The sequence below is a fragment of the Lygodium microphyllum genome, chromosome 1 (assembly GCF_053477565.2).
Source record: "Lygodium microphyllum isolate KBCC chromosome 1, Lygodium_microphyllum_v1.1.10, whole genome shotgun sequence".
Classification (NCBI taxonomy): domain Eukaryota; kingdom Viridiplantae; phylum Streptophyta; class Polypodiopsida; order Schizaeales; family Lygodiaceae; genus Lygodium; species Lygodium microphyllum.
In genome coordinates this window covers 61080445-61108002 of record NC_141135.1, presented here as the reverse complement: position 1 = coordinate 61108002, position 27558 = coordinate 61080445, and the positions used below count along the sequence as shown (strand labels likewise).

Here is a 27558-nt window from a genome sequence, read left to right as displayed (position 1 = left end):
GAAGGGAGCATAGAGTAGGAAGTTGCAAGCAAGAATTTCCATGTGAGTAGGGTGGAGAGTACCTTAGAGCCTTTGAAGAAATAAGGGTGCTCATAGGTCGAAGATTCTACATAGTCTTGCTTGTGTGTGTGTACGAGAGAGAGAGAGAGAGAGAGAGAGAGAGAGAGAGAGAGAGAGAGAGAGAGAGAGAGAGAGAGAGAGAGAGAGAGAGAGAGAGAGAGAGAGAGAGAGAGAGAGAGTTTGTGGACAAAGCTTTCCTTCTTTATCTTTTCTTACATTATTATTCTTCTCCCTCTTCTTCTTGACATGGCGTTCTTGGAGTGGATCATGGTAGATCATAGTGAAGAGGGAAATTAGACTTGAATAAGAGGGATAGAATACAATGAGCCTACTACATCCATTCTTGTATCTTATTTTGGTTTCTTGCATTTTGAGAGAGAGAGAGAGAGAGAGAGAGAGAGAGAGAGAAAGCTTAAGCCATATTTGGACAACATGGTGTCGCTACCTTTTCCATAACTACCTTCTTGCCCAAGGGTGTTTGCCACCATTTCTTAGACCAAGGCCTATAATGATAGGGAATTTTTTCATTTTCTTCATATTAGTTTATTGTGTGTGTGTTGCGTGGGGGTTGGGGGGTCAAGGCAAGCATACTGTGGGCGTGTTGTATGCGAGCGGGGTCATGATGCCACATGGCTGTAGTAGAAGCTTTTGCAGGAGGGGCTCCATGGGTGCCATGTGGTTCCTTCTGCAAAGGCTTTTGTTAACATAGATATAACCTATCTCCTTGTACCAAAAGTCCCCACGTCAATTGACTTGCATTATTTCTCTATAACAATGCTACTTGGAATGTAATGTTATGGGCGCTCTTGGATATAAAAAATGTATGATTTCTGTGGGAGACCATAAACTTATTGGCCTCCTTAACCAACACACTTTCTTTTAGGCACTGGCAATTTACATCACCTTGTTTTGATTTACATCTAGTGTTCTTAGGAAACCTTGTATAGAGGCTCTACAAAAACCTTTAACTTTGAAAGTTAACACGTTCTTTAATTATTTGTAAAATTTTGCAAGTTTTCTAATCATATTATAATTGAGGTTATCGTATATCTTAAAATTGTAAAAGCTCCATGCGAAAAATATCAAAATATATTCTTTTCAAGACCTTTTGCCACATCTCGCCTAAGGCTTAAGCAATTCACTTCTTCCGGACGTGTGTGAATCCGGCCTAAGCAATTCAGAATGCTTACGTCACCTCGTTTTGGCCAGCATGCGTATGGCGCCTCTACATTCATGCAGGCTGCGAAACAAGGGCCGTTCCTCGATCTGAGACGCAAGGACTGTGGGAAAAAGAATGGCATGGAGTAGCATCGCCGATCAGCAAGGGCAATCGCAAGCTGCTGATACTCTCAAAGAAGGCGATCCCGTCCAGAGCACCTCGCAGCTTCCTCGCCATTCTCGTCACACTTCATCCAAGTACGACTTTGTCAAGGTATTCTCAGCCATGTATTTTTCTTGCCAAGGTTCTCAATTGAATTGATTTCATGAAACATCGCGGATAGTTAGCATTTGTCTGTAACTACCATTTTTGTCAAGGTACTGTCAGCCATGAATTTTTGGTTCTGTCAAGGTTCTCAATTGGGAATTGATTTCATGTCAGCTGTGGCTTCGTTGTCAAGGTTCTCAATGGGCTCGATTTCATGGAACATCACTGATAGATTAGCATTTGTGTCCATCTTTGGGTGAGGAAATTGAATGACACTAACGGCTTATGTGAGGCCTCCCTTTTCCAACACTCCATGGGCGACTGACCACAAATTATGTGGACGAAGTTATCATATGACCATCACGACGTATGTGACTTTATGGCCTCTATCCCAGCCTTGGTTATATGCATATTTTGTGATACCCATCTACAGCTCCTAGCTTTGAAGGGCTGACAAGGAGAGTCTAGCATCTCTTTTTTTAGGGTTTTTCTTTTTTTGGGGAGGGGGGTAATAGGTAATTTACAAGATTACATGATTACAAGATACACGATGGCCTAGATCGTGCATAACTCGCTTTACAGAAGATTAGATAACTAAAGGAGTACAAAAGACACGGCAAAGAAGTAGCAGAGATTGCTCTATGCCAAGGGACCAAGTCCTCTGTGGGAAGGAGATCAGTGTGCTGAATAAGGTCAAGTTGCCAATGTATAAGACCTTTCAACTTGGCAAAGTTTGCACTCCAAATGTGAAATCAAAATCACAAGCTTCCCGGTTGTTCAATAGCAGCCCCAAAAACTAAGGAATGGAAACAAAATCTTCATATGTGGTTGTGTAGGAGAAGGATTTTTGAGCCAAGCAAAGACCCAATCAAAGGGGTGTAGTGACATGCCAACCACATCCCGCCAAATAGCAGATAATAGGGACTAGATCTTTTGTGCCAAAGGGCACGAAAGAAAATGGTGGCAAGAAGTTTCCGTAGTGGTGAGGTAGAAAAAATAAGCGCCATTTGAGATGCGGTGTATTGTTGTGGCAAGGGGCAGCCCACCAACTAGGACACGTTAAAGGAAGAATTTACTTTTGTATGGTGTCTTATTGAACCAACCCTCCATGATAGTCATTTTCCACCAATGCTTAGATTTGTGCACACCATAGAGTGTATTGGCCTTAGTGACCGGCAAATGGTGGTCCTTAATCATAAGATGGTATACTCGATCAGCCGAAGCCTTTTCTAGTTGGAGTCCAGCTACAAGAGCAACCATGTGAGTGTGTGCATCCAAAATAGCCCAACCATCCATATTGTTAGGAGTGCAAGCATGCCTCCAATTAGATTTGTGCACACCATAGAGTGTATTGGCCTTAGTGACCGGCAAATGGTGGTCCTTAATCATAAGATGGTATACTCGATCAGCCGAAGCCTTTTCTAGTTACAAGAGCAACCATGTGAGTGTGTGCATCCAAAATAGCCCAACCATCCATATTGTTAGGAGTGCAAGCATGCCTCCAAGAGATGAGATACTTGTATGTAAAGTGTCCTTTTTCCATAGTATAAAGGGAATGTCCCTAGTAAGAACTCTCAAGGTGGAGACAGAATAAGGAAAAAGTAGCAAAAAATATGTGAGCATAGGAAGCATAATGGATTGTATCATTTTAAGGTGAACATGGAAAGGCTAGGTCTATAATTTCCACTATAGAAACTTCACCTCCAATTTTAGAGAATTCCATTGTAACAATTGCTTGGGCTTAACATAAATGCCCAGGGGGTAATACAGACGTTGCATGACATTCCTAGGGGGGATCACCATCCCTTGTCATTGCAAAGATTGCAAATCTAGTTCAGTACAGTTGATGAGGGAGGATTTGGTTGCATTAATACTATGAAAACTAGAGGGTTGGCCAAAAAGTTTCCATACATCCAATGCCTTGTGGAGGTTCTTTAGTTCAGCTTTGAGAATCACGAACGTGTTATTTGCTTCTAGTGATTGGCCCACAAAATGTTCGCCAAAGGGAAGAGAGACTGGTGAGCTGTCTTGTGGTCACCAAGCGAGAAAGCATGGAAAGGATTGGATGGGTCACTAGGGCAAAGAACAAGGGGTTGAAAGGGCAACTTTGACTGATTAATTGTGCAAGAGTGAATGTCTTAGTGACCCCACCATTCATCATGACTCGTGAAGGCATCGGCGTTAACTGTGTGTATCAGATAAGACATGCGTGGACCAAAACCCACAACATGCATGAGCTCTGCGAGAAAAGACCAATCCAAATAATCAAAAGCCTTTTCTAGATCCGATTGAATCAGTACAACTTCCTACTTGAGACTAGCATCTCTATCTCTCTCTCTCAGAAGTCATGTGGTAGATTGATGGCAGAGAGAATGTAGACTCTTGTATTATCGGTGATAGATGCAATAAAGAAAGATCAGGAATACAAATATCATGTGGGAGCTTCCTATTGAAAATAGTCATTCGACAAGGTGAATAGAGACGTCTTACAGAACACAAGGCCCAAATACTCTAGACAAGGAGCCGGGAGATTTAGATTAGGAGATGGAGACATGGCCCAAGAGGAATAGGTTGCCAAATATTATTACACAACCCTACTAGATTCCATGACTAGATCCTTGAGAGATGAAAGACAAAGAGCTGATATGTCAGAGCGTAGGAGGTGGTCATTGAGAGTATATATAGATTTTTGGTGGCTTCTTTTACAAAGGAGGAGCTTATGAGGCTCTAGAAACCATGTCTTTAGGCAAGTGTCTCGGAGATGACACATTGTATAAGATATTCCTCTTGAGGTATTAGGATCTTCGAGTTCATAGACTCTTAAGGGAGTATTTGCAAGGACAACTAGAAGCATCTCTTAGACTTGGATCGGTCTCTCTTACTTGGGATCATTGTGACCAGTAGTAGAAAGTCTTACTTTCATCGTGGATCAATCAAAGTTTATGAGTTGTTCTTGGTAGAGGATCAAACTAGTGAACATGAATTGTAGAATGCTTATGAAATGAATGATATAGGAGAGTGAATGTGTACAATGGGACCTCGAAACTCCATGTTTCAAGGACTAGGACAAAGGTGTGCTAAGAGTGGTGTTGGAGATGCTAAAATCAGCTCCAAGAGTGTGTTGTACTTGTGATGGATCTAAATGACTCGTGATGGATTCCAAAATGCCACAACAACATTCCACCAAGGTTGATGATCATATGGACAGTAGTGATGGGAGCAAAATGTAGTTCTCTGATCTTAGGATGCTTATGAGAGACTCTAGGTAGAAAAATGCAGGTATGCTAGCTGAGATAGCAGCTCCACTGATGAATTATGTCTCTTATGATTTTGGGCTTGTATCAGCCGGACGAGTTGTGGATTGTGGTGGTTCGGGACGTTGGGGTCCCCAACCCAATGCTTCCCAATACTTTGTGGAGTGTGAAAAAACTCACTTGCGACTGGGGGTCCTATGCTCCCGAGGGAGATAGGTGTTTAGTGTGGAAAAACTCACTTGTGGATGGGGATCCTATGCTCTTGAGGGAGATAGGTGTTTTTGGTTTTTGATCACTCAAGTACTTGAGAGGGCAAAGGACCAAGTGAGAAGTACCCCTGCTATGTAGGACAGCTCCCGAGGCTCAGGGAAGCTTAGAGGGGCTCTGAGCCAGTAAATTCCTTGTTGACCGTGGACGGAGTGTGATCACATGCAGCCCAATCCCGAGGGATTGGAAGGTCCTATGTCTTTCTGTGAAAAGACGGATTTTGTACCACTTTGCGGAGTGATGGTTTTGGATGTTACTATGAAATAAAGTATTTGATTTCTGAATTGTTTGTTATGTGCTAAAGATTGAGTCTAACGAATCCAGTTTAACGCAGTAATAAAAGGAATTTGATTTTATATGTCCAAACAATGTGGTAGTATGCTTTGCTAATTAGAAAACCAAGCAAACCCGATTGAGAAAAGTGGGAGGTTTCAATCGTGATGATTGAATGCCTATGGCTGGTGGACCCGATAAGTCGGGTAACTTTCCAAGACTAGGGGTTGAAGCTGAGATTTTACCTTATGGGTAGGGGGATCAAGCTACACTCTCCCTCATCTCTCACTCTCTTTGAACCGAGTGTGGTGTTAATCTCACTCCTGTCTTTGATTGATTACAAAGTGGTCTTTCTTAGGTGGGCATTAGATTGTTGTTAGGGGTGACTTGTCCATGCTTCCCCTGTGAAGGAGAACTGAGATTCCCATGTTCGACTAAGTCCTAGGTTTTCCATGGGGAGATTGGATGGTGATGTGCATGGATATGAATTTCGGTCGACTACTAAGAGGACTCTTTCGGGTTTGTTGGAGGAGGCACCTCACACGTAGTATTAGAGCCTAGGTTTCAAAAGAGCTTTTAGTGTAAGGTTAACTAGTCAATGTATAAAAGGAATTAATAAAATAACCACACTTGTTTGAAGAAAACTGTTGTTGATTATCTTGCATACACATTATGCCCACAGAAACTTAGCGATGAGGAAGCTACACGTTTGCGGAATATTTTTCCCATCATGTATCAAGTAGCCTTAGGGTCGAATAATTTCTCATACCGCGAGGCTATATTTAAGATAATGGAAATGATCTTTATTCCTCTAATTGTATTGCAACCTTATCCTAACTCATGGTACATGAGAGATTTCTGGCCAAGGAATAGGTCACATATGGTGATATGTGGAGGATTCGATGGGTTGAACAACTAAGGATAGTTAAGATATACCTTTTGTTCAGTGCCTTTGCTGAACCGTTACTAGACATTGGGAATGAGCCTATACCTAAAACCTTGTGGGTATATCGGAAAGTGCTACAAGTAGTATCACACGAGAGAGTTGTTATAGTGCCAAGAAGGTCTTATTTTGGCATGGGATGTTTTTGTTACCCCCAAGAGCCACCATATTATGCTGTTTGCCATGTACATAAGAACCTACCAAGATATGAGAGTATAGACCTTGATACTTTTCATGAGGAAAGGATCCATGAGATGGTGTGTTGGTAGATCATTGTATAATCAATATATCTTTGTAAATACTTTTCATAAATATAAAGTCTCGTTATTATTTTTGAAGAGCGTGAGTTATGAGCTTATGATGATAGTTGAGTTGCTTTGACAAGTTAATGATGATGAAGTACACTTTATGCGATTGATTTTTGAGAGCACATGATAGTCCCATTGCAGGACATCCGGGGTATGCCAAGACACTCAACGAAGTTCGTAAGAGCTATCACTGGCCAGGATTGAAAAGGGATGTATTAAAGTATGTAACTTAGTGCTTGACTTGTCAAAGAGTCAAGGCCGAAAGGATCAAGATGCCTGGAGAGTTACAACCCTTGGACATTCCACAAATGAAATGGGAGTCAATAAGTATGGACTTTGTTGTTGGATTATCTACTGTTGGTGGTGGATATGATTCCATCATGGTAGTGGTTGATAGATTGACAAAAGTTGTACACTTGATCCCAGTCAAAACAACCTATAAGTCATTTGACATTGCTCGAGTCTTTATCAAAGAAGTATTTAGGTTGCATGGATTGCCAAAGAGCATAATCAATGACTGAGACTCCAGGTTCAGCGCTAAGTTTTGGACTTGCCTATTCCAAGCAATTGGAACGCAGCTATACTTCAGTACTCTTATCATCCTCAAACTGATGGCCAAAGTGAGAGGGTGAATCAGACCATTGAAGATATTCTAAGGTCTTATTTTGGCAAAGAACAGAGACAGTGGATTGAACATCTACCTTTGGTGGAGTTTGCTTATAACACTGCCTTTCAATAAACAATCAAGATGTCGCCATTTCAAGCCTTGTATGGGCAAGAATGTCGTGCACCTCTAAACTTCTTAGATCCCACTCTCAAGGTAGAGGCTTATAAGGCTATGCTTGAAGAGATGGACCAACAAATCCAATTGATCCGACATTACATTCAAGCTACTCAAGATCGGCAAAAGTCCTATGCAGATCTTGAAAGATCCATAAGAACAGTTAAGGAAGGTGACATGGTGTTTCTAAGGGTAAGGTCCGAAAAGAGCTCATTATCCTTGGGGAAATACAAAAAGCTTAGTCCAAGGTATTGTGGACCATATGAAGTAATCAAAGTAATGGGGAGGCAAGTCTACAAGCTTAAATTACCACCCTATCTCGTGATTTACAATGTATTTCACGTAAGCCTATTGAAACCTTATGTATCAAATCCCGATCATGTGCTTAATGACGAACAAATAATCATTGCCCAAGGAATTCTCGAAATGCAACTCGAGAAGATTCTAGATACAAGGGAGAAATCTCTAAGAAGCCGAATCCTAAGAGAACACTTAGTACAATGAAAGGATTATCCTGAAGAGCATGTCACTTGGATGGATGAGGCAATCCTTATGAAAGAATACCCCTAGTTTCTCTCGAGATGAGAACATCTCGATTTCTCTAAGGAGGGAAGAATATAATGTTTCCATTACTTAGTTTGTTTTAATAAAAATATGCGTATACATTTCAAAAATTGATTTATGTTGAAAACAAAATTGCACATTTGAAGATAATTGAGGAGGTATTATACGCCAGTTTATGGAAGGAAGGCTTGGGAAACTCTCCCAAGACAAGCTTATTAAAACTATGTTTGTAGTATAGAACAACAAAAAGAACTAGCCTAGTGGATAGTCATTTGGCAATTAAGTGCACTTGGGTGATGACACTGCTGGGATGGGTGACCTCCCGGTAAGCTTTTCCTACAACTAGTCAGAGCTTCTTACGCACAGCCAATGGCGCCAACGAAGCCTTCGTAGCCCATTGCCAAGTATGCCAAGGTCTATGCCTTGGTCGTTGCCTTGGTTGTGAGCCTTGGAGTAATGCACCCGATGACGCAACGCGTGGTGCTCACCCATATATTCGTAAATTTTTATCTTTGCGCTACAAAAATGGAGTCCCCGTCTCTGACACATCGATGATGTCATCGAAGACACTAAAAGAAAGCGTTCTCTCTTTATTATCGATAATGTCATCGAAAATGCTAAAAAGCAAGCGTCCTCTCTTTATCACGCCGTCCCTCCCCTCCCCAATTACTATATAAACAGGGGTAGACTGTCACGTCAAACAGAACAACAACTCCTGCAAAAGTCATTCTGCTGTTGACGTGACAAAGCTCTGCTGCAATTAGCCTCTCTCTCTCTCTCTCTCTCTCCACACCTATGCGGAAGCGTCACTGAAATCCATCAAGCTTCTTCCATGGCTCCTAAGAGACATCGAGACGCTGAGCGAGATTATGCTTGAAGAGCTCCCCAACACGAGAAAGTAACTGCTACTGAGGGAACTCAACACAAAGCTGAAGCGCAAGCGGAAGTTACCCTTAAATCCATTCAACCTGAAGGACCGGTTATTCCACAACAAACCGAGGTTGTGGTCATAACCCGTAATCACGATGGATAGCGGAACATAGATAATCAGGTTAGTACATAAGAAAAGGATTACGATTAGTTAGAACGTACTTAAACTTACAAAAACATATTAGTATTATCAATTACTTTTTAGGAAAGAATACGGGAATTGATGAAGGTGATAGATTCTATTCATTGTATACATTGATAAGTATGTTAAAAATGTTTAAGTTATGTCTGCTTTTGGATTTGTGAATGATGAATTATGTCTCTTATGATTCCGGGCTTGTATCAGCCGGATGAGTTGTGGATTGTGGTGGTTTGGGACGTTGGGGTCCCCAAGCCAATACTCCCTAACACTGCAGAGTGTGGAAAAACTCACATGCAGGTGAGGGTCCTATGCTCTTGAGGGAGGTAGGTGTTTTTGGTTTTTGATCACTCGAGCACCTGCGAAGGCAAAGGGCCAAGTGATAAGTGCCTCTGTTATGTAGGACGGCTCTTGAGGCTTAGGGAAGTTTAGAGGGGCTCTGAGCCATTAAATTCCTTGTTGACCGCGGACGGAGTGCGATCACATACAACCCAACCCAAACCTAAGGGATTGGAAGGTCCTATCCTAGAGGCTAGGTTGGACAGGAAAGACGGATTTTGTTCCACGCTGCAGAGTGATGGTTTTGGATGTTACTATGAAATAAAGTATTTGATTTTTGAATTGTTTGTTATGCGCTAAAGGTTGAGTTTAACAAACCCAGTTTAACAGAGTAATAAAAGGAATTTGATTTTATATGTCCAAACAGCGTGGTAGTATGCTTTGCTAATTAGAAAACTAAGCAAACCCAATCGATGAAAGTGGGAGGTTTCGATCCTGACGATCGAATGCCTATGGTTGGGTGGACTTGATAAGTCGGGGAAATTTCCAAGACTAGATACAGCTGATTAAATCGTGACCCTCCCAATATCGATAGGATTAGTTACTAGGTTTAACACTGTTTTAGGGGACTGGAGTTGAGATTTTACCTTATGGGTAAGGGGATTGAGTTACACTCTCCCCCGTCTCGCACTCTCTTTGAACCAAGTGCGGTGTTAACCTCACTCCTACCTTTGATTGATTACAAGGAGTGGTCTTTCTTAGGTGGGCGTTAAATTGCTGTTAGGGGTGACTTGTCCACGCTTCCCGTGTGAAGTAGAACCGAGATTCCTATGTTGACTAAGTCCTAGGTTTCCCATGGGGAGACTGGATGGTGATGTGCATGGATATGAATTTCAATCGACTACTAAGAGGACTCCTCCGGGTCTGTTGGAGGAGGCAGCTCACATTGCCCTTGCATTCCATGCATCCCTAGTTGTGTACCAAATACATTTTTGCCATGCATACCAAAGGAACCAATACCATGACCAGCCATAGCATGGGAGACTAATCCACCATCAAAGTATCCCATGTGCCCCACATTTTGAGGCATAGCTTACTATCCCAATGGCACAGTGTACATTTCCATAATTCCCATGCATTTGTGGACCTTGTCTCAAGATAAACATTTTGCACCTATCCATTAGATGTATTTGGTGCATTTGGAGGCTTTATCACAACCATTTTTGATATCACATGTTGTCCTGAAGCATCAAGGAGGTGGGGAGTTGCGGTTGGTAGGTTGGCACCAAGGGAGGAGAGAAGGGTGGGGGGTCCACATCGCATGGCATGCTGCATGTTGACAGGGGTGAGGCAAGTCAACTTGGGGTGAGGCTTGTAAGATGTTAGCAACACCATCAAATTCGAGACGTAGCTTGTAGAGTCACCCCCCACAAGATGGGCTTCGGGAAGGACGGACTGCATGTTGCAAAGCTGATCATGGATCTGTGGCACCCTTAGGAGAGAGGGCTGAATTTTTTAAGTTTCTTTGAACCAAAAGTCTGGAACTGGCCATAGAAGGTCACAACTTGCATGGTTGACGGGGCCTCTTACGTAGGCTGAAAAGCTTTGCTTACACCTCTAGAGATTCCATACAGGTCGTAACTGCTGGAAAGAATTTCTAATCAACACTGAAGCAGAGTTGAGTATGCCCTGGCATTTGCATTGTCCCAATTGAGGACTGCTTCCACATAGTTGTATTCGTGCTGGGGACAAAAGGCAGATCCCGAAAAATGTACCCAAGTTGATCATGCACAAACCAAGGTTCTGCCCTAATGATGAAAACTGCCACCCAGCTTTAAGTATTGACCCCCAGGTCTGCCTGGATCAGGACAGCAGCAAAAACACAGATTCTGGAGCAGTCTTCACACGTGATCAGACCTGAGACAGCAGTCACACACAGCAACCAGCGCCAGAACCAAGAGACTTGGGCTCTGATATCATCCCAGAATGATGTAGAGTAATGGAAGCAAAGAGATGGAGCGGATAGAACTGCCGTAAACAGAAAGAATGGAAAAGAACAACACAAACACAGTGAACTGAGAGAATAGACGAAATGGAATCAATATACCAAGGCTCAAGAGTGTGAACAAAGGCACAGGCTGTGGGCAACCAGCATAGTGTTTCCAGTCTCCACCTCTCCAACAGGATGTAGTGTGCTCGTGTTAGATGATGATGAAGTGGAGGAGAGGGGTCGCCTTAAATAGGAAATAGTAGTACATCAAAAGTAGGAGGTTGGCTAGCAGCATTAAATGCAATAAAGATAGGTCGGCTGCATTAAATGCACTGGTCTCGAAAATGAAATACCTTCTGCCAGTGAGCTCTCTAACCCAGGTGATGTACAATGCTAACATAATAATAGTCCCAATATTGTGTAACCCCATCGTTCGTAGTACAAACCGGGCAGCTTTTAGAGCAGTTTGGGGCTAACAAGTTTAACTTGACTACTGTGGAGTGATAATAGTGTTGTGACAGTCCCACTGGTTTACAATAATGGCATGGCACTTCAATGATAAGCATGGTCCATTGGTGTACCATCTAAGGACCTGCTTTTTGGCTTGAAGAAAGATTGCAATTAGCTACCATTATTGTATTAGCCTGTGCTTTGTTAAGAGGATTGGCTTGAAATAAGCAATGTTGTCTATAAACTTTGTGTTATACACCTTAAAAAGCCTGAAGCATATACCAGCTTATTTCTATGCAGTTCTGAACTTTAACATACTTGAAAATGGCCATTTTGTTTAAAGGCATTGGGAAAAATGACCGATTTGTTTTTATCAATTTTAGTATGCTTAGTATGCTGTATGCCATTGTGGTGACTTTTGAAAAAAAACTTGAATATACATCTTTGTATGCAAATCCTAACAATTTTGGAGCTATCTGCTCTGGATAAAGCAGGTTCGTGTTTGGCTGGGAGATAATGCTGATCACTATTATGTGCTATCAAGATTCTTAGTGAGCAGAATGCTTACTGTAACAAAGGTGAACCGTTTTTAAATTTTTATTAGTAGGGCTTATCTACATTGTTATTGTATGCAAACTTGCTTGACTTATAACTAAGTCTGTGAATTTTTCACTCCTTACAAGAGATGCAGTATATATTTTAGAATCCACATCCGGTTAATTTGAATAGAGGAATTTGAGAATGGAAGATGATTGTACTTGATTTGAGGGGCCTTCCATTGATTGTATCATGGTGATCCTTTGGATGAGTTCTATAATGATTTTCTTTTCACTGTCCCAACTTTTCCTTTCCCTTTCCATCTCTACTTCCTGTTTTTCCTTTTGTTGTTTCCAAATACCTTTATTTTCTTTCCCTCCTTCCCATGTCATGAAGCAGACACAATTTTTTTTCAGATTGATTTTGGCACTGTTTTGGGCATTTGCTGGTTGCACATTGGTCTGAGGTCTCTGACCACTCTCCTATATCATGCTCGTTCAAGATGAGTCTTATTAGAAGGGAAAACAAAATTCCAAAGTGATCTACTATGAGCCACCCATATATAGGAGGAAGTGGAATGCTACTTGATGAGCAAACTGATGTAAAATGCAGCTAAACAAGATGCTCACAATGACTCTTCTATCTATCAATTTAAAAAATTTAACTTGAGACCCAGTACATCCACAAGAAGACTTGTCTCCTTGCTGGCTTGAAAATATCAATTCTCCCAAGTTGATAATTCAAATTTACATGAAGAGTCTCTGCTTTGAAGATCCCCTCATGGAAGAAACCTCCATTGCGGCCTATGACGAGAAAATATATGGTTTTACTGATTGCATTACTTCTTCTGCTTGAACATGGGTTCAAGCTCCACTTGGCAGTCCAATAATAGTTGATTCACTTGAAACCTTGAATAATGTCTCTTGTCCTTCAAATTACATTGTAATTTCTTTTGGTTAAGATAATGAAAATCATGATCCTTTTTCTCTGAGTCTTCTTTAGTAGTAATTAGGTCAGAAAATGATGGAAAACCAAAAAGAGGAAAAATGCAATCTATCTCTTTGTAATATAGATCTCTCAAAGAACAGTAATGGAAGATACCTTTCATGAAATGCATGGATGTTACAACTCTCTAGTTCAAAATGAAGGAGTGACACCTATTGATACTATCATCACATCACTCCTTGTTTCGTAGGAGATCTTAGATGTTGGTAGGAATCTATCTGTGCAGTTGAGTGTGATGACCCAAAAGGATGTGCTTTTTCTTTTAGAAAAGGGAAAAAATTCTATTATTAAAACTCCTTGGAACAAATATCCCAAGGCCAAATGCAAAATACAAAGCAGCCCTGTAAGGGACTTTCATATCAGAAGATATGTAACAATCGGGAGTCTATTACAAAGCCTGCATGAATAACTAGTCGCGGGAGGTCCCTAATGCTAGACCACGTGTTTGGAAAAGGAAGAAAGTGTGAATAAATGCCCTAACATAGAAACATAAATGAAAGTGTATGACAAAGCATAAATTCAAAAGAACATAGTTAGGGTTAGGGTAACTTAGAGACAATGAACACTGTGGAAATCTGAATCAATGACTAAATGCTGAATACACAATGCTCATGTGGCAAACAAACCATGCAGGAATGAAAACTGTACCCCGAATTCTCGTGTCTTGAGGACCAAGGCAAAGGTGCTGAGCAGGAGAGTGTTTTGTACTCTTGATGGATCCCAAAATGCAACAAAGACAGCTTCTAGATGTCGGGCAACATCAAATGCTGTAGTGTGTGGTGCATGTACAAGTAGAGGAGAGAGAAAACAGCAAACACAAGTGCAGGTGATGACATGGTGGCCTGTGCGGCAGCCAGCAGTACAAAATGCAGGCTGTTTTGGAGTTGCTGCAGCACGGCAGTAGCTAGCAATGGAAAATGCAACAGTTAGCTGCCATGTGGCAGTTGGCAGCAGCAGGAGAGTCATCTGCAACTGACGTCAGGGCTGGGCAGCATCAATCCGGTGATAAAAACTGCACGATGAAGGTTGGATACAGGAGGCTAATTGATGTTGACAACAACGAGCAACTTTGGTTGAGATGTCCTCCGCGAACAGGGTGTGGGGAGCGAAGCTAGAGGGCTTGAAACTTGCAAAAATGAGATTGGATTGAATTGAGGGCAGCATGTCTATTTATAGAAAGTTTCGGGACCTCGTATCGCTATCGGAGGGGTTTTAGTTGAAAGGTTGTATCCACCGGGGATTAGAGAGAGAAGAAAGTAGATAATAGGAGATAGAAGAGAAGAAGAAAAAGAATAGGCAAGGGATTTAAATTTGCAAAAGCCTTGACACAATATGAAGACAAAGCTCAATGATTCAAAGCACTATGTATTGATAGAACCTAAGAAGATAAACAAAATCCTTGTTTGGGACTACTCAGAAGCAATCTCCCAACATTAGGTCTCTTGGAGCTTCCTAGTAGACCAAAAACGCGTACCAAACACTAGCTTCTGCTTTGTTGGTCAGACGGCAAATCTGATGGTTCCATTGGCTCCGAAAGGGGGGTAAAATGCAGTATGCTTGCTCAGAATTCTCCCAAATCACTCTTTCTTTTGCTTCCCAATTTGGAGTGCTGTTTGCTGCCTGAGAAACTGCGATCGCACGTTATGCGAATTCGGAAGTTCTCTTTTTGCATGAGATCTTCCAAACTGGTTGAAAAGCAACTTGCTTTTTGCATGCCGTCCTATTCTAATAGTTTTCTACACTTTTTTTATAAGAAATAATATCTAAAATATAAAAAATAAGCTAAACTTGTCAAAAAATCCCGTATTTTGGAACTGGCCATGCTATGGACACTGACACTAATGACTAATATGGCATTGACTCTCTAGATTAATAAGAAAGTCGGACGATGATGCACTCCAGGCTTTTTCACAATGTGTCTGCCTAGCGGCACGACATCCATCTCCTCTGAATCTGCACATTTTTCAGTACGTGCCACCGATGCACCACTCGGGTCAAACTGTAATTGGCCTTCCTTCTCAGATAGGGTGGTAAATAACTTGCACATTTTTCAGTATGTGCCACCGATGCACCACTCGGGTCAAACTATAACCGGCCTTCCTTCTCGGATAGGGTGGTAAATAACATGATTAAGCATAATTTACAGCAATTAACAAATTCACAAAACTAAAATGCACACTTTACCATATAATCTTGGACATTGGATACCTTGTTGGCCCCAAAACTAGTGCTCCTTTTTGTATTTATTTAACTTAATTGAAGAAGAAGTTGATATACAATGGGATTCTTCAAATCCCTTCCACTATTCCAACTTCCCTTGCTGTCGAAAATGACTAGCAAGTTTTCAATCTGATTTGCTCCTTGATTCGGGCAGTCAATTGGTATTCACCCTCTTTGATGGAGATGGAAAATGCCCCAAATTCATTGATTTGTTGGTCCCTCCACTTGAATTTGACTAAAAACAGCTTAAGCTCTGTTGAATCCAAGTCTTGGAGCTTCCAATTTCTAGCACGCTTTTTGAGGTGGTTGTTAAACCCTAATTTTTGCTACAGATTAGGGTTTACAACAGAGAAATCTGAAATTTCTCAGCCTCTGGTGATCTCAATGCTGTAATCTTTGGAGCAAGGTTGGGAGATGAGAGAGAATGCTAAGGAGAGAGAAATTCAGACTTTCTTTGCAAATAATTGAAGAAAATCTATCATTTATTGTTGTCGCCTTGTCTCAACAGCTTGTAGATGCAAAGAACTAAAGAAAATTAGTCATTTACTGTTGTTGCCTTGTCTCAACAGCCTGTAGATGTTGTCACCTATTGTTGATTGGACTTCTCTTGTCCCTGGCTGCCTCAGAAGGTCCTCTAGTGGCTGCAAATCAAACCAACAACATCTCCTCCCTCTCTCTTGTAGGCCGACTCTACTAAAATGCATCTCTCTAGCCTCTAAAGACGTTTTTCAGTCTTGCATGGGCATTTTTGACAAGTGATAGCCTTCCCAAATGGTTTTTTTAGTATTATCCGCAATTAAATATTAAATTTTAGTCTTTAAATACTGAAAATTAATCTAATAATTATTTCGATATCCTGAAAAATAATCTGACTAGCCAATAATTAAGTTGGCTAGGCAACTTCCAGTCTTGAGTATCTTTGCGCCATCTTTGACCATCAGATTGACATCAGGTTCCATTGAACGCCACTTCTCTAGTATCACCAATTGACACTTATGGCCAAATGAATGACCTAGGCTAACACTTGGTAACATATACCACCAAGTACTTGTGTGGCATAACTTATAGCAACTTTTGCCTTTGACATCCCGTGATTTCCTCGAGTCTTAGGCTTGTAAATTTGCTCTAATCCCAGTTACATCTCACATGTGCAACATTTATTTCACCATGTGGTTAAAAATTAATCCACATGTTAAGTGAGGTTTTAAAAATACATGTCCTCATGACACAAACATCCATAGCGTCGACTTTCATCATGCACATAATAAGACATCTTCCTAGATCATAGATAAAAATGATTAGCATTTGCCCAACTTTAATACCATATTAAGCATCCACTCTAGGGTCATTAGGCCTTGGGTGTGTATCATATACTAGAGGCTATTGAATCTCTATATACAAGCTATCAATGCACCCATCAACAAATACATAGCAACCTGCTCTTTCAAAGTTGAGCATATGGAAATTTGCTTATATTAACAATTGTGTACCACATCAAACATAAACTGAGTCTTACTTGTATCCAATAGATGTTGACCATCGCCGAAAATAGTGAACCAATCCATGACTTGGAAGTATCTTTGAATTGCCTATCAAGGCCTCTGACAAAGCATCCGAAACATTCTCCATTTGTGAAACATCACATCTAACATTCTCTAAAGGCATATCCTCGAGCTCATGAACTGTCTCAGAAACGATAACTGTATCTTACAAATCATGTGCATCTAACACTTCACCAATCTCCTTGCATTAAGCAAAACATGAGCTTCGTAAACCTCTTCAGATGTATTAAGAAAATCTACAGATGCAATAGCTGTTTTTTCCACTACAGGATTTTCCAAGGCATCTGTGGCTGTCTCAATATCAGACTGGGAGCTTATATCTCGACTGCTTGCCCTTTTTTTTGCTCTCTTGTTTGCTATCACGTTTCCGCTCCTGCCCAACCTTTTCCATAACATGCTCGAAAGGTGACTCATTTGCAACTTTAGGCTGATCTGCACTTCTTCTTATCACTCTCTTAGATGTCCTTGCATTATCTTTATCTCTCTTCTGTCTCTTTTCCACAAGTATATTCATGTTTTGCACTGTTGCTAAATATGCATCTACTAGTGATTCCCAGTTAGTCATATCACGAATGCCTTGTCTTGCATGAGACCTTTCACTATCAGTAGCTTTCCTCTGTTTAGTTGCATGCAAAGCATGCGTCCATATTGCAGCCTTCGGACCACCAACCATCACTTGGCTAGGCATTCTATCCAACTGTAGACCAAAAGTAGCAGCACATACAGCTGCATAAGCATTGCGGATAGCCAAGTCTTTCAATAAATTTTGCACGTCTTTCTTTCCAAAATTCAAAGCAAGACACAATCCTATTTCTTGTGCATGGATCTTGCCATCTTTCCAAAAGATCGATTGTCATGCCAAGGCCTCTTGATAAGCAGCAGAATCCTTCCTTTTATATTGCAAACTATCACACCACATACATATTTTCCCTGGTTTAGGAGCTGTTGCCCATCCCCTTTCCTCTTGTCCTTTCTTATCCAATTTTGCGACCTTTAATTGAAGATTCTGCATGCCTTTAACCAATTTATCTAATATATCTTTCCTAACAGTGAGAACAACAGGTGTAGCCATAGGGCTAGCCATAGAAGTGGATCGCTTATTGGATACATCAACTGTTTTGCTCGTAATAGTGGGCAAACTAGATACATGCAATCTTTCTCTTCTTCTATGCTTTCTCACCAGTGCAATAACAACTCCCTTAACATGTCTTCACTATGTTTTAAGCCCTGTCTTTGTAGTCTCATTCTCTAATTATTCATCAAGCTTCTCTTGAAGCTCAGGATCTGCCGCTTGTAGAAACAATTCAAAATTTTTGACTTGCAAGAGTTTGTTATTTTGCAAGATCTAACTGCTCAAACCGACTTTCAAATTCTCTTAATAACTTTGTAGCTACAAGATCCTTATTGGGTTTTAGAATCCACTTCTAGAAATTCTTGCAGGTAATCAAACGGGTGTCTTCAGTGTAAAATTCTTCCCTGAGTGTCTTCTTGAAAGCTACCCAGTCAGCATCTTGCATGTACAATTCAGTAACTTGGGCTTTCAATTCATGTACAGTGACCCATACAAAATATTGACTCCATGCAAGTTGAGCCATTTCAAAGAATTACATCTTTGGAGCATAGGTATGCAAATATGCATATACATTCTTGTCATTAAACAACTTCATCTCACACTCTACTGCTTGCAAAGTATTCATCACAATAGTTTCAATTTGAGTAGAAGCTTGTGTCACCTGTTGTTGTTGTTGTACCTACATAAGCATGTTCATATTCTATACTAATTGCTACAAAACATCATTAGAAATTGTACTTGAAGATTCTCCCATCTTGTCTTTTTTTTGATGGTCTTTCACATCGGGTTCATCAATGTCAAAGGGGTTTTAGTCAAAAGGTTGTATCCATTGGGGATCAGAGAGAGAAGGAAGTAGAGAATAGGAGATAGAAGAAAAGAAGAAAAAGAATAGGCAAGGGATTCAAATCTACCAAAGCCTTTACACAATATAAAGACAAAGCTCCATGATTCAAAGCACTATGTATTGATAGAACCTGAGAAGATAAACAAAATCCTTGTCTGAGACCACTCGGAAGCAATCTTCAAGCATTAGATGTGCTGCAGCTCCCTTGTAGACCAAAAACATGCACCAAATACACTAACTTTTTCTTTGTTGCTCAGATGGCAAATTTAATGGTTTCTTGGCTCCGAAAGGGGGATAAATCTCTAGGACACCTACTCAAAATTCTCCCAAGTGGCTCCTTCTTCTTCCCAGTCCAGAGTGCTGTTTGTTGCTTGAAAAACTACGACTGTGCATCGTGCGAATTTGGAAGTCCCTCTTTTTACATGAGATTTTCTAAACTGGTTGAAAAGCAACATGCTTTTGCAAGTCACTCTATTCTAGAAGTTTTATACACCTTTTCAGGATATTAACAAGAAATAATATCCAAAAGATAAAAAATGGGCTAAACTTGTCCAAAAATCCCGTATTTTGGAACTAACCATACTATGAACACTGATACTAATGGCTAATATGTCATTGACTCTCTAGATTAATAAGAAAGCTAGATGATGATACACTTTAGGTTTTTTCATACTACATCCGTGTAGCAGTAGGATACCGTGCATTTTAAAGCTCTCTCGAATCGTGTAACATTTTAGGGTTTAAATCAATTAAGCATTTTTGGGGCTGCTTAAGTGACTAAGTTAGCACATAATGTGCATGTTAGCTCAATACCCACTCTCAGGTCCAAAAACTAAGCTAGAAAGAAAGACCAACCCAAAGTTTTGAGTGTCTTTGTTTTTATGTGTTTTTACCCTAAGACGTCCCATCCCAAAGTAGCCAAGGCATTGGAGAGAGGATGCACGGTGGCTACCTAGTGGCCTACCAAGACTATAGAGGCGATGCTTATCTTACTAAGGGAGTCCAAGCAGTCACCTCTTAGAGAGGCCAAGGTCTAACAAAGGGGGACATATTGGCTGCCTAGTAGCCTACCAGGTCTTGTAAAGACGAATGGAACCACAAAAAACATTTTTTTTTGGGCGGGGTGCTTTGGTTTGATAATGATTGTTTCAAAAAGTGGAGGTGGTAGTCAATTAAGTAATGGATGGGAGACCAGTAGCCAGATCCAAAGGGTTTCACAAAATAAATAGGTTATCCCTACCACTATTGGGTGTCAATAAGACGAAGGAAGAGGTTAGTGGTGTATGTAGCTAATATGGTGGATATGTGGAGAGGCAAAAAAGATGTGCAGAAAGCAAGCTAGCGAAGCTAAGCAAGCAAGGGAAATTGCCTTGGACACTACCATGTGCAATGCCACGAATATGGTGAATCTAGAGTCAACTACTCAGAAAGACCGAAAAGGAATAAATATGCACAGATGCATGGTTACAAGAACAAAATGCCAATGCATTGGAGGTATGCAAGAGGCAATATAGGTGTGATTATACTTAGGCAAAATGATATGCAATGGCACCACTTGGTGTTAGAGATCACAGCCAGGCAGGAGGCAGAGTGCAGTCGGACTGCACAGTCGGACTGCCACGTGGCAGTCCGACCTGTACAGTCAGTCAGCTGCATTTAATGCAGCCGACAGGGTATTTCTGGCACCCTATTTTCTGGCAGATTCTGGCTATGAATAGCCGATACCCCCAGCAGTCTCGTACACTTCTCTGCTCGCAGATTACAGACCGGTGACACGTGCAGATTCCGTCTCTGTTCGCAGATTTCAGACAGCAGACAGTGCAGACTGCAGCGGACTTCGAGGTGGACAGCAGGTTGCATCGTCGAGGTGGAGACATGCAGTCCAGCGCACTGCGCCCGTGTATATATCTGCATATCTTTGTATTTAGCATTCTTTATACAGCAGATCTTCATCGTCCACTGTATCTTTCTCTCTCTTCTCTCTCTGCGTTCTCTCTCTCTCAGTCCTACGCTTCCGCACAGCTGCACTCTGACACTTGGATAGTGGCCTTGCAGGGGAATTGTTCACTTGCCCAAGCGTCCTTATACAATCACGTCATCTTGATGTTACAAAAAAAGATACAATGTACAATATACAAAATGTCAAAAAAGAAGTTGTAAACATCTTGTTACCACCAAGGAAGAAAGTTGCCCCTTCTCAAGTTGGAAGAAAAAGCTAGATGGAATTACTCTCTCCTTGTCAATCTGAAGAAGTAGGGGAGGGTGTATCTAAGCCGATCCTAGGTAGAATATATTGCAACATTGACCGATTGATTGCCTTTGTGAAAATGTCTGCAAAATTATCGGAGAAAGGCACCAACTCTAGGCATATGGTGCCTAGCTCAACCTACTCTCTGGTAAAGTGAAACTTGACCTCCACATGTTGCATCTGTAGTGTAATGATCGGATTTCTCGCAAGGCAATGGCACTCTAGTTGTCGTAGTAGACAATGGTGGAAGAGTCACATGGAAATTGAAGTGCCACCAGTAACCTCGTCAAATAGTTAGCCAGTAGACACCATGGAAACGTTAGGTGTCAAGATAGGTGTGCTTGTCACAGGACTGACCTAGGGTATCCTTAGAAAGATGGATAGTGGGATCAAGAGGTGTGGCCACAGGCTGTGTTTGATAATACGTGTAATACCGGTTTACTAATTGAAGAGCATACTTTTGCTGTGACACTATAATACTAACCCTAGATCGAACTATCTCCATCCTCAAAAAAGAAGACAATAAACCAAGGTTTGTCACCTCAAAAGTAGAGCAAAACTGGGCCTTTATTTTTGCTACGGTATCAAAATTTGAGCCATTGATAAGTACATCATCTATACACATTAGGATATAGTTGGCTTTCTTTGAAATAGCACGAATGTAACCAGCCTTCCTTCCGTAGATGGGTGGTAAACCTTTGATTACAACTTAATTACGTCAGTAAACAATTAATGCAAATCTGAAAATACAAATTTACCTACTGTATCTCGGACAATGCACACCCGATTGGCCCCAAAATTGGCGTCCCTTTTAGTATTTCTTTAGCTTTATTGAAGAAAAAGTTGATTCACAATGAGATTCTCTCGATCCCCTTCGCAATTCAAACTCCTCTTCGCAATCCAAGCAAGTTTTCAATTTGATTTGCCCCTTGATTCGGGCACTTATTTGGCCTTCACCCACTTCATGGACAATAGAAATGCCCTGGATTCAATGGTTGGCTAGCCCTCCACTTGAATTTAGCTGAAATTCATCTTCAGCCCTAAAAAATCTGAGTCTTGGAGCTTCCACTTTTTGGTACGCTTTCCGATGTTGCTTCTAAACCCTAATTTCTGCTGTAATTTAGGGTTTACAGAGCAGAGAAATTTGCAATTTCTCAGCCTCCAAGGGTCCAAATGCTCAGATCTTCGGAGCAAGACTATGAGAGAGAGAGCTGTAGGGAGAGAAAATTCAGAGTTTTATCGTGAAAAATGACTAAAAATCAGTCAAATGCAGCTGCTGCCTTGCCACAACAGCTTGTAGATGCAAAGAACTGAAGAAAATCAGTCATGTACTGCTTCTGTCATGTCTCAACAGCTTGTAGATGCTGTCACCTACTATTGATTGGTCTTCTCCTGCGCCTAGCTACCTCAGAAGGTCCTCCAATGGCTGCAAATCAGACCAGCAGTCTCTCCTCCCTCTCTCTTATAGGCTGAATTTATAAAGATGCCTCTCTAGCCTCTAAAGACGTTTTTCAGTCTTGCATGGGCATTTTTGACAAGTGGCAGCCTTCCCAATTAGTTTTTTCAACATTTTTCATAATTAAATATTACTTTTCAGCCTTTAAATATTGAAAATTAATCTAATAATTATTTTGGTGCCCTGAAAAATAATCTGACTGGCCAATAATTAAATTGGCTTGGCAACTTCCATTTCTGAGTCTCTCTGCGCTATCTTTGACCATCAAATTGGTGTTAGGTACCATTAAACGCTACTTCCCTAGTGTCACCAATTGACACTTATGGCCAAATGAATGACCTAGACCAACAAGTGGCACCAGATACCACCAACTACCTGTGCGGCCTAAATTATAGTAACTTTTGCCTTTGATATCTCGTGATTTCTTCAGGTCCCAGGCTTGTAAATTTACTCTAACCCCAGTTACACCTCACGTGTGCAACGTTTACTTAACCGTGTGATTAAAAATTAATCCACATGTTAAGTGAGGTTTCAAAAATACATGTCCTCATGACACGAACATGTAAGCTTGGGCCATAAAGGGTAGAATGGTATCTGTGAGTTCTAAGGAACTCATCCATCCTCTAAAACCAACCACAGTGCTTGCTTTAGTCCATATAGAGCTTTTTGCAAGACCTTATCTTTTTGATGAGTAGAAGAAAATCTTGGAGGTTGCTCCACATAGGCTTCCTTCTCTAAATAACCATTCAGAAAGGTACTTTTGATGGCCATCTAATAGATTGACCAACTGTAGTGAGCGGTGAATGCAACCAATAAATGAAATGATATCAACCGTGCAATAGGAGTAAAAGTTTCTTCATAGTCAATACCTTGCTTTTGTTGAAACCTTGCACCACAAGGAAAGCCTTGTACTTGTCTAAAGTCCCATAAGCTTTTAGTTTAGTCCTAAAAATACACTTTGTCCCGATGACTTTCTTGTGGTTTCGACAATCCACCAAGGTCCAAGTCTCATTTGAGTTAATACTCTCTAGCTCCTTTTCCATGGCCTCTTGCCATTGGGGGTGCTGAAGAGCCTCTTGCCAACTATCCGGCTCAGAATATGCTATATAATTAGTTGTAAACAGTGATGCAAATAATTCTTGAGATACAAGTCGAGTAGATCTTCTAGGGCCCTCTGAAGTGGAATCTAGTGGAAGGATCCTTGAATTCCCCATGGTTTGCTAGTACCATTTTTAAATGGGTCTTGCGGAGGTGGTGGGAGCTGAAGAATTTGCGGGTGGGTTAGGTGTGGGAAGTAGATCCGGCTCAGAAGGCACTATCTTTGAAGGAATAATGTGAGGAAAGGGCTTGGAATATGGTATAGGAGATTACACAATGTCTCTCTCATCAAACACTACATCTCTTCTAACAATCACCTTGTTTGTCTTAGGATCAAATAGACAATAGGCTTTTACTTTAGAGAAATATCCTATAAAAGTCAGGAGATCAGCTTGGGGAGTGAGCTTGCTTATCTTATCATCAAGGGTGTGGATGTAAGCATGAGTGTGAAGAAATGCTTTAAATGCAGAAAACACAAAACCAATCGTATGACAAAGCACAAACTGATAAACACAGAACATAGTTAGGATTAGGGTAACTCAGAGACAATGAACACAATGAATGATGAAGTGAATGATCTTTAGTAGGACACTGGGGCACTTTTGCCTATGTTGCATAGTTTTAGGCACTTATCCTGTTTCACACTCTTCGGGTGTAAACATGCTCTTACAACCCTAAGGTTTAAGGGTTGTACTTTGTACTTGCACCTTACACTTCAGATTATTGCATTGGGTGCCGTGCTCTCACACTCTACACTATCTACTCTACTCTTAGCTGAGCTTCGATCTCTTCCTACTCTTACATTTGGTATCAGCGCTGCTGGCTCGCACAGTCCATCTCAGCCTCTCGAAGATCTTGGTCAACTCAGCTTCAGCTCCTCCCAGCCAGTCAACAGCTGCCTGTTCAGACCTGCAGCACTACCAGCCGTTGCTGCTCCTGTCCTGTGCTCCTCCAGTCTGTAGCCACCCTCCACCGGCCACTAGTCTTTAGTGGCGCTGCCTCCTGGTGGTCCACTACTGGTGCTAGTTGCTGTCACCGCACGCCAGCAGACGCCAACACTGCCTGCTGCAACTTTTGCACGCTACATCTCCCTTGCCTTGGGTCACACCTGGTCCAGCTGCGCGCTAGTGCCACCTGTTTCTGTTTGTGCCACCCTGCCATTGTCAGCTCCGAGTTGCCACCACCACTAGTGGCGCTGCCTCTGATCTGTCCAGCACAACTCCCTCGCTAGTGCCTTTTCCAGATCCTCCAGCTGTATCACGGCTCCACTAGGCTTGAGGCAGCCAGCATTAGAGGTAAAGGAGGCATTAACTCATTTTTTCATTCAAAAAATTGAATTGCAGCAAAGAACTTTTGCCCGAGGAGTGTATTTGCAGAGATTACTTGTCGGAAAGCGAGTTAAAAAATTTGGGACTTTTGGGTATTGAGTAGACATTGGCACATGTAGTAAAGGTTCAGTCTGAAATAGACTGATTTTGTGCATTTTGGGACAATAAATTTTGGGGCTTTTGCATTTCCAATGCTGCTGAGCATTTATTGCACCTTGGACAGCGTGCATTTTAGATAGTTTTGATAGAGTGTGCTTCAATTTTCTAATTACCGCAAAGTACTTGCTGTAATTTTTGGAAATTCTGAGATTTCCAGGTTGGTCCAGCTTGAGATATTACTCTTTTGCTCTCTGATCAGCATTATTTATCATGACAAATCAGGGAGGCGATGTATTTACTTACATATCCAAGGAGGATAGGTTGGATGGTAACAACTATTCTCTCTGGTCCTTCATGACGAAGAATGTGCTGATTGTGAAGAATCATTAGGATTATGTCAACGGTGAAGAAGTTAGGCCCGGATTTGTGGTTCCTACTACTATTCCTTCAGGAGGATGTGGACAACGGGCAACTCAACTTGTTTGGCCCGCTCGAGCTCAGCTACTTCCCCAAAGATTAGTAGCACAAAAGGCATGGGACACATGTGATGCACAAGCTTTGTCGCTGATTGGATTGGCAGTTCAGCGGTCTATCATCCCTCACATTCGGTCTGCAGCTTCTTCACAAGAAGCCTGGCTGACCTTAGAGCATATGTTTGCTGGAAAGAATTAGACACACATCTCTCTCTTTAAGAAAGAGCTTGAGACAGTGAAGATGGATGAGGGTGATTCTATGCAGGATCATCTAAATAAAATTCAGGACTTGCATAAGCAGCTTATGAATGTAGATGAGTATTACTCAGATGCGCAATTGGTATCTACTACCTTGAATTCATTGCCGCCCTCGTACTTGGCCTTTCATATAGCCTTGAATCTCACCATGAGGATTGCTCCACAACCATTGACTTTCCTTTAGCTAGTTAGTTTACTCTTAGAGAAGGGGTAGACAAGAAAGAACAGTGGTGTGGATGTTATAGCCTTTGAGCAGGCTTTTATGGCAAGGCAAAGGAGCAATGGTAGCCAAGCAAAGAATGCTCCGCAGAGCTCTAGGACTTCAAGCACTTTACAAGGCAATAAGAAACAGGGGGCAAGCAAGCCAAGATGGGGAAGTGCCACTATTGCAAGAAGCTAGGATACTACAATACTGAGTGTAGAAAGCGCACAGCCAAGGAGAAGGAGGAGTCGGGGATGTCTGTTTCTGATGCATCTTCTACTGTTATTGAGTCCACGTCCTTTGTTGTAGATAGGGACTATTGTTTTGACACATGCAGTTATGACTTTTCTTAGGGTGATAGAGCATTTAGCTCTATTGAGGATGCGAGTACATGGTTTTTTGATAGCGGTGCTTCTATGCACATCACATCTCGTAGATATTTGTTTGCTTCTATGATTGCAGCTCCGGTTGGCAAGTTTGTACAGTGTGCCAACAATGCATGGAGCTTCAAGAAGAAGTGTATGTACAACAACCCATTGGTTTTACAGTTGAGGGATCCGAACACTTAGTCTATAAGTTGAAAAGGAATTTGTATGGTTTAAAACAAGCTCCTCAAGCTTGGTATGCAAAGATTGATGCCTTTTTACTCAGCCAAGGATTCATAAGCAACTCATTAGAGTCTACCCTTTACGTATGTAAAGAGGGGGGATCCTTGCTGACCATATGTCTATATGTTGATGATCTTTTACTTACAGGGACACATGCTGATCAGATTTCAACATTCAAACAAGATTTGCAGCAACCTTTTGAGATGTTAGATTTGGGGCCTTTGCACTATTTCTTGGGCATTCAGTTCATTCATGATTCTAGAGACATTGGATTGTCATAGTTGAGATACATTGGTAAACTTCTTGAGAGGTTTGGCTTACAAGATTGCAAGCTAGTTTGTACACCAATGGAACCCAGACCAAAGTTGCCATTGCATGATGACATTGACTTGTTTGATATCCATACATATGCTCCAGCCGTTGGATGTCTTATCTACTTATGTAACACAAGGCCAGACATACAATTTGCAGTTTCAGGCTTGAGCAGAATATGCATTAGCCATGTATATCACATTGGCAAGCTGTCAAGCGTGTTTTCCGTCACTTGCAGGGTACGAGGATTCTTATGTTGCTTTATGCCAAGGGAAACCACTGCACTTACATGCTTACAGTGATTCTGATTGGGTTGCTGATTATGATTCTTGTCACTCCACTAGTGGCAATTGTTTCTTTCTTGGCTCATCTTGCATCTCTTGGCTTAGCAAGAAACAATTCACTATTGCCACATCGTCATGTGAAGCTGAATACAAGGCATCTTTCACTACCATAGTTGAATGTGTATGGCTTAGATGCTTGTTAGCAAATTTGGATGTATCTGTCACGGAGCCTACTCCTTTGTTCACTGACAGTCAGAGTGCCATTGTAGTGGCACGGAACCCAATGTT

General features: G+C 41.4%; 1 protein-coding gene across 2 annotated transcripts in view; it reads left to right on the top strand.

Moving 5' to 3' along the window:
• Nucleotides 1-1222: 1222 nt before the first annotated feature.
• The window catches only part of LOC148041174 (P-loop containing nucleoside triphosphate hydrolases superfamily protein), a 164146-nt gene continuing 137810 nt past the window's right edge, over nucleotides 1223-27558 (top strand). For both annotated transcript variants that reach the window (XM_087677359.1, XM_087677355.1), the window contains exons 1-2: nucleotides 1223-1492; nucleotides 12159-12242. In XM_087677359.1, the coding sequence (XP_087533485.1) occupies nucleotides 1355-1492; nucleotides 12159-12242 (222 nt within the window). In that variant the 5' untranslated portion in view covers nucleotides 1223-1354. The remainder of the gene's footprint in view (nucleotides 1493-12158; nucleotides 12243-27558) is intronic.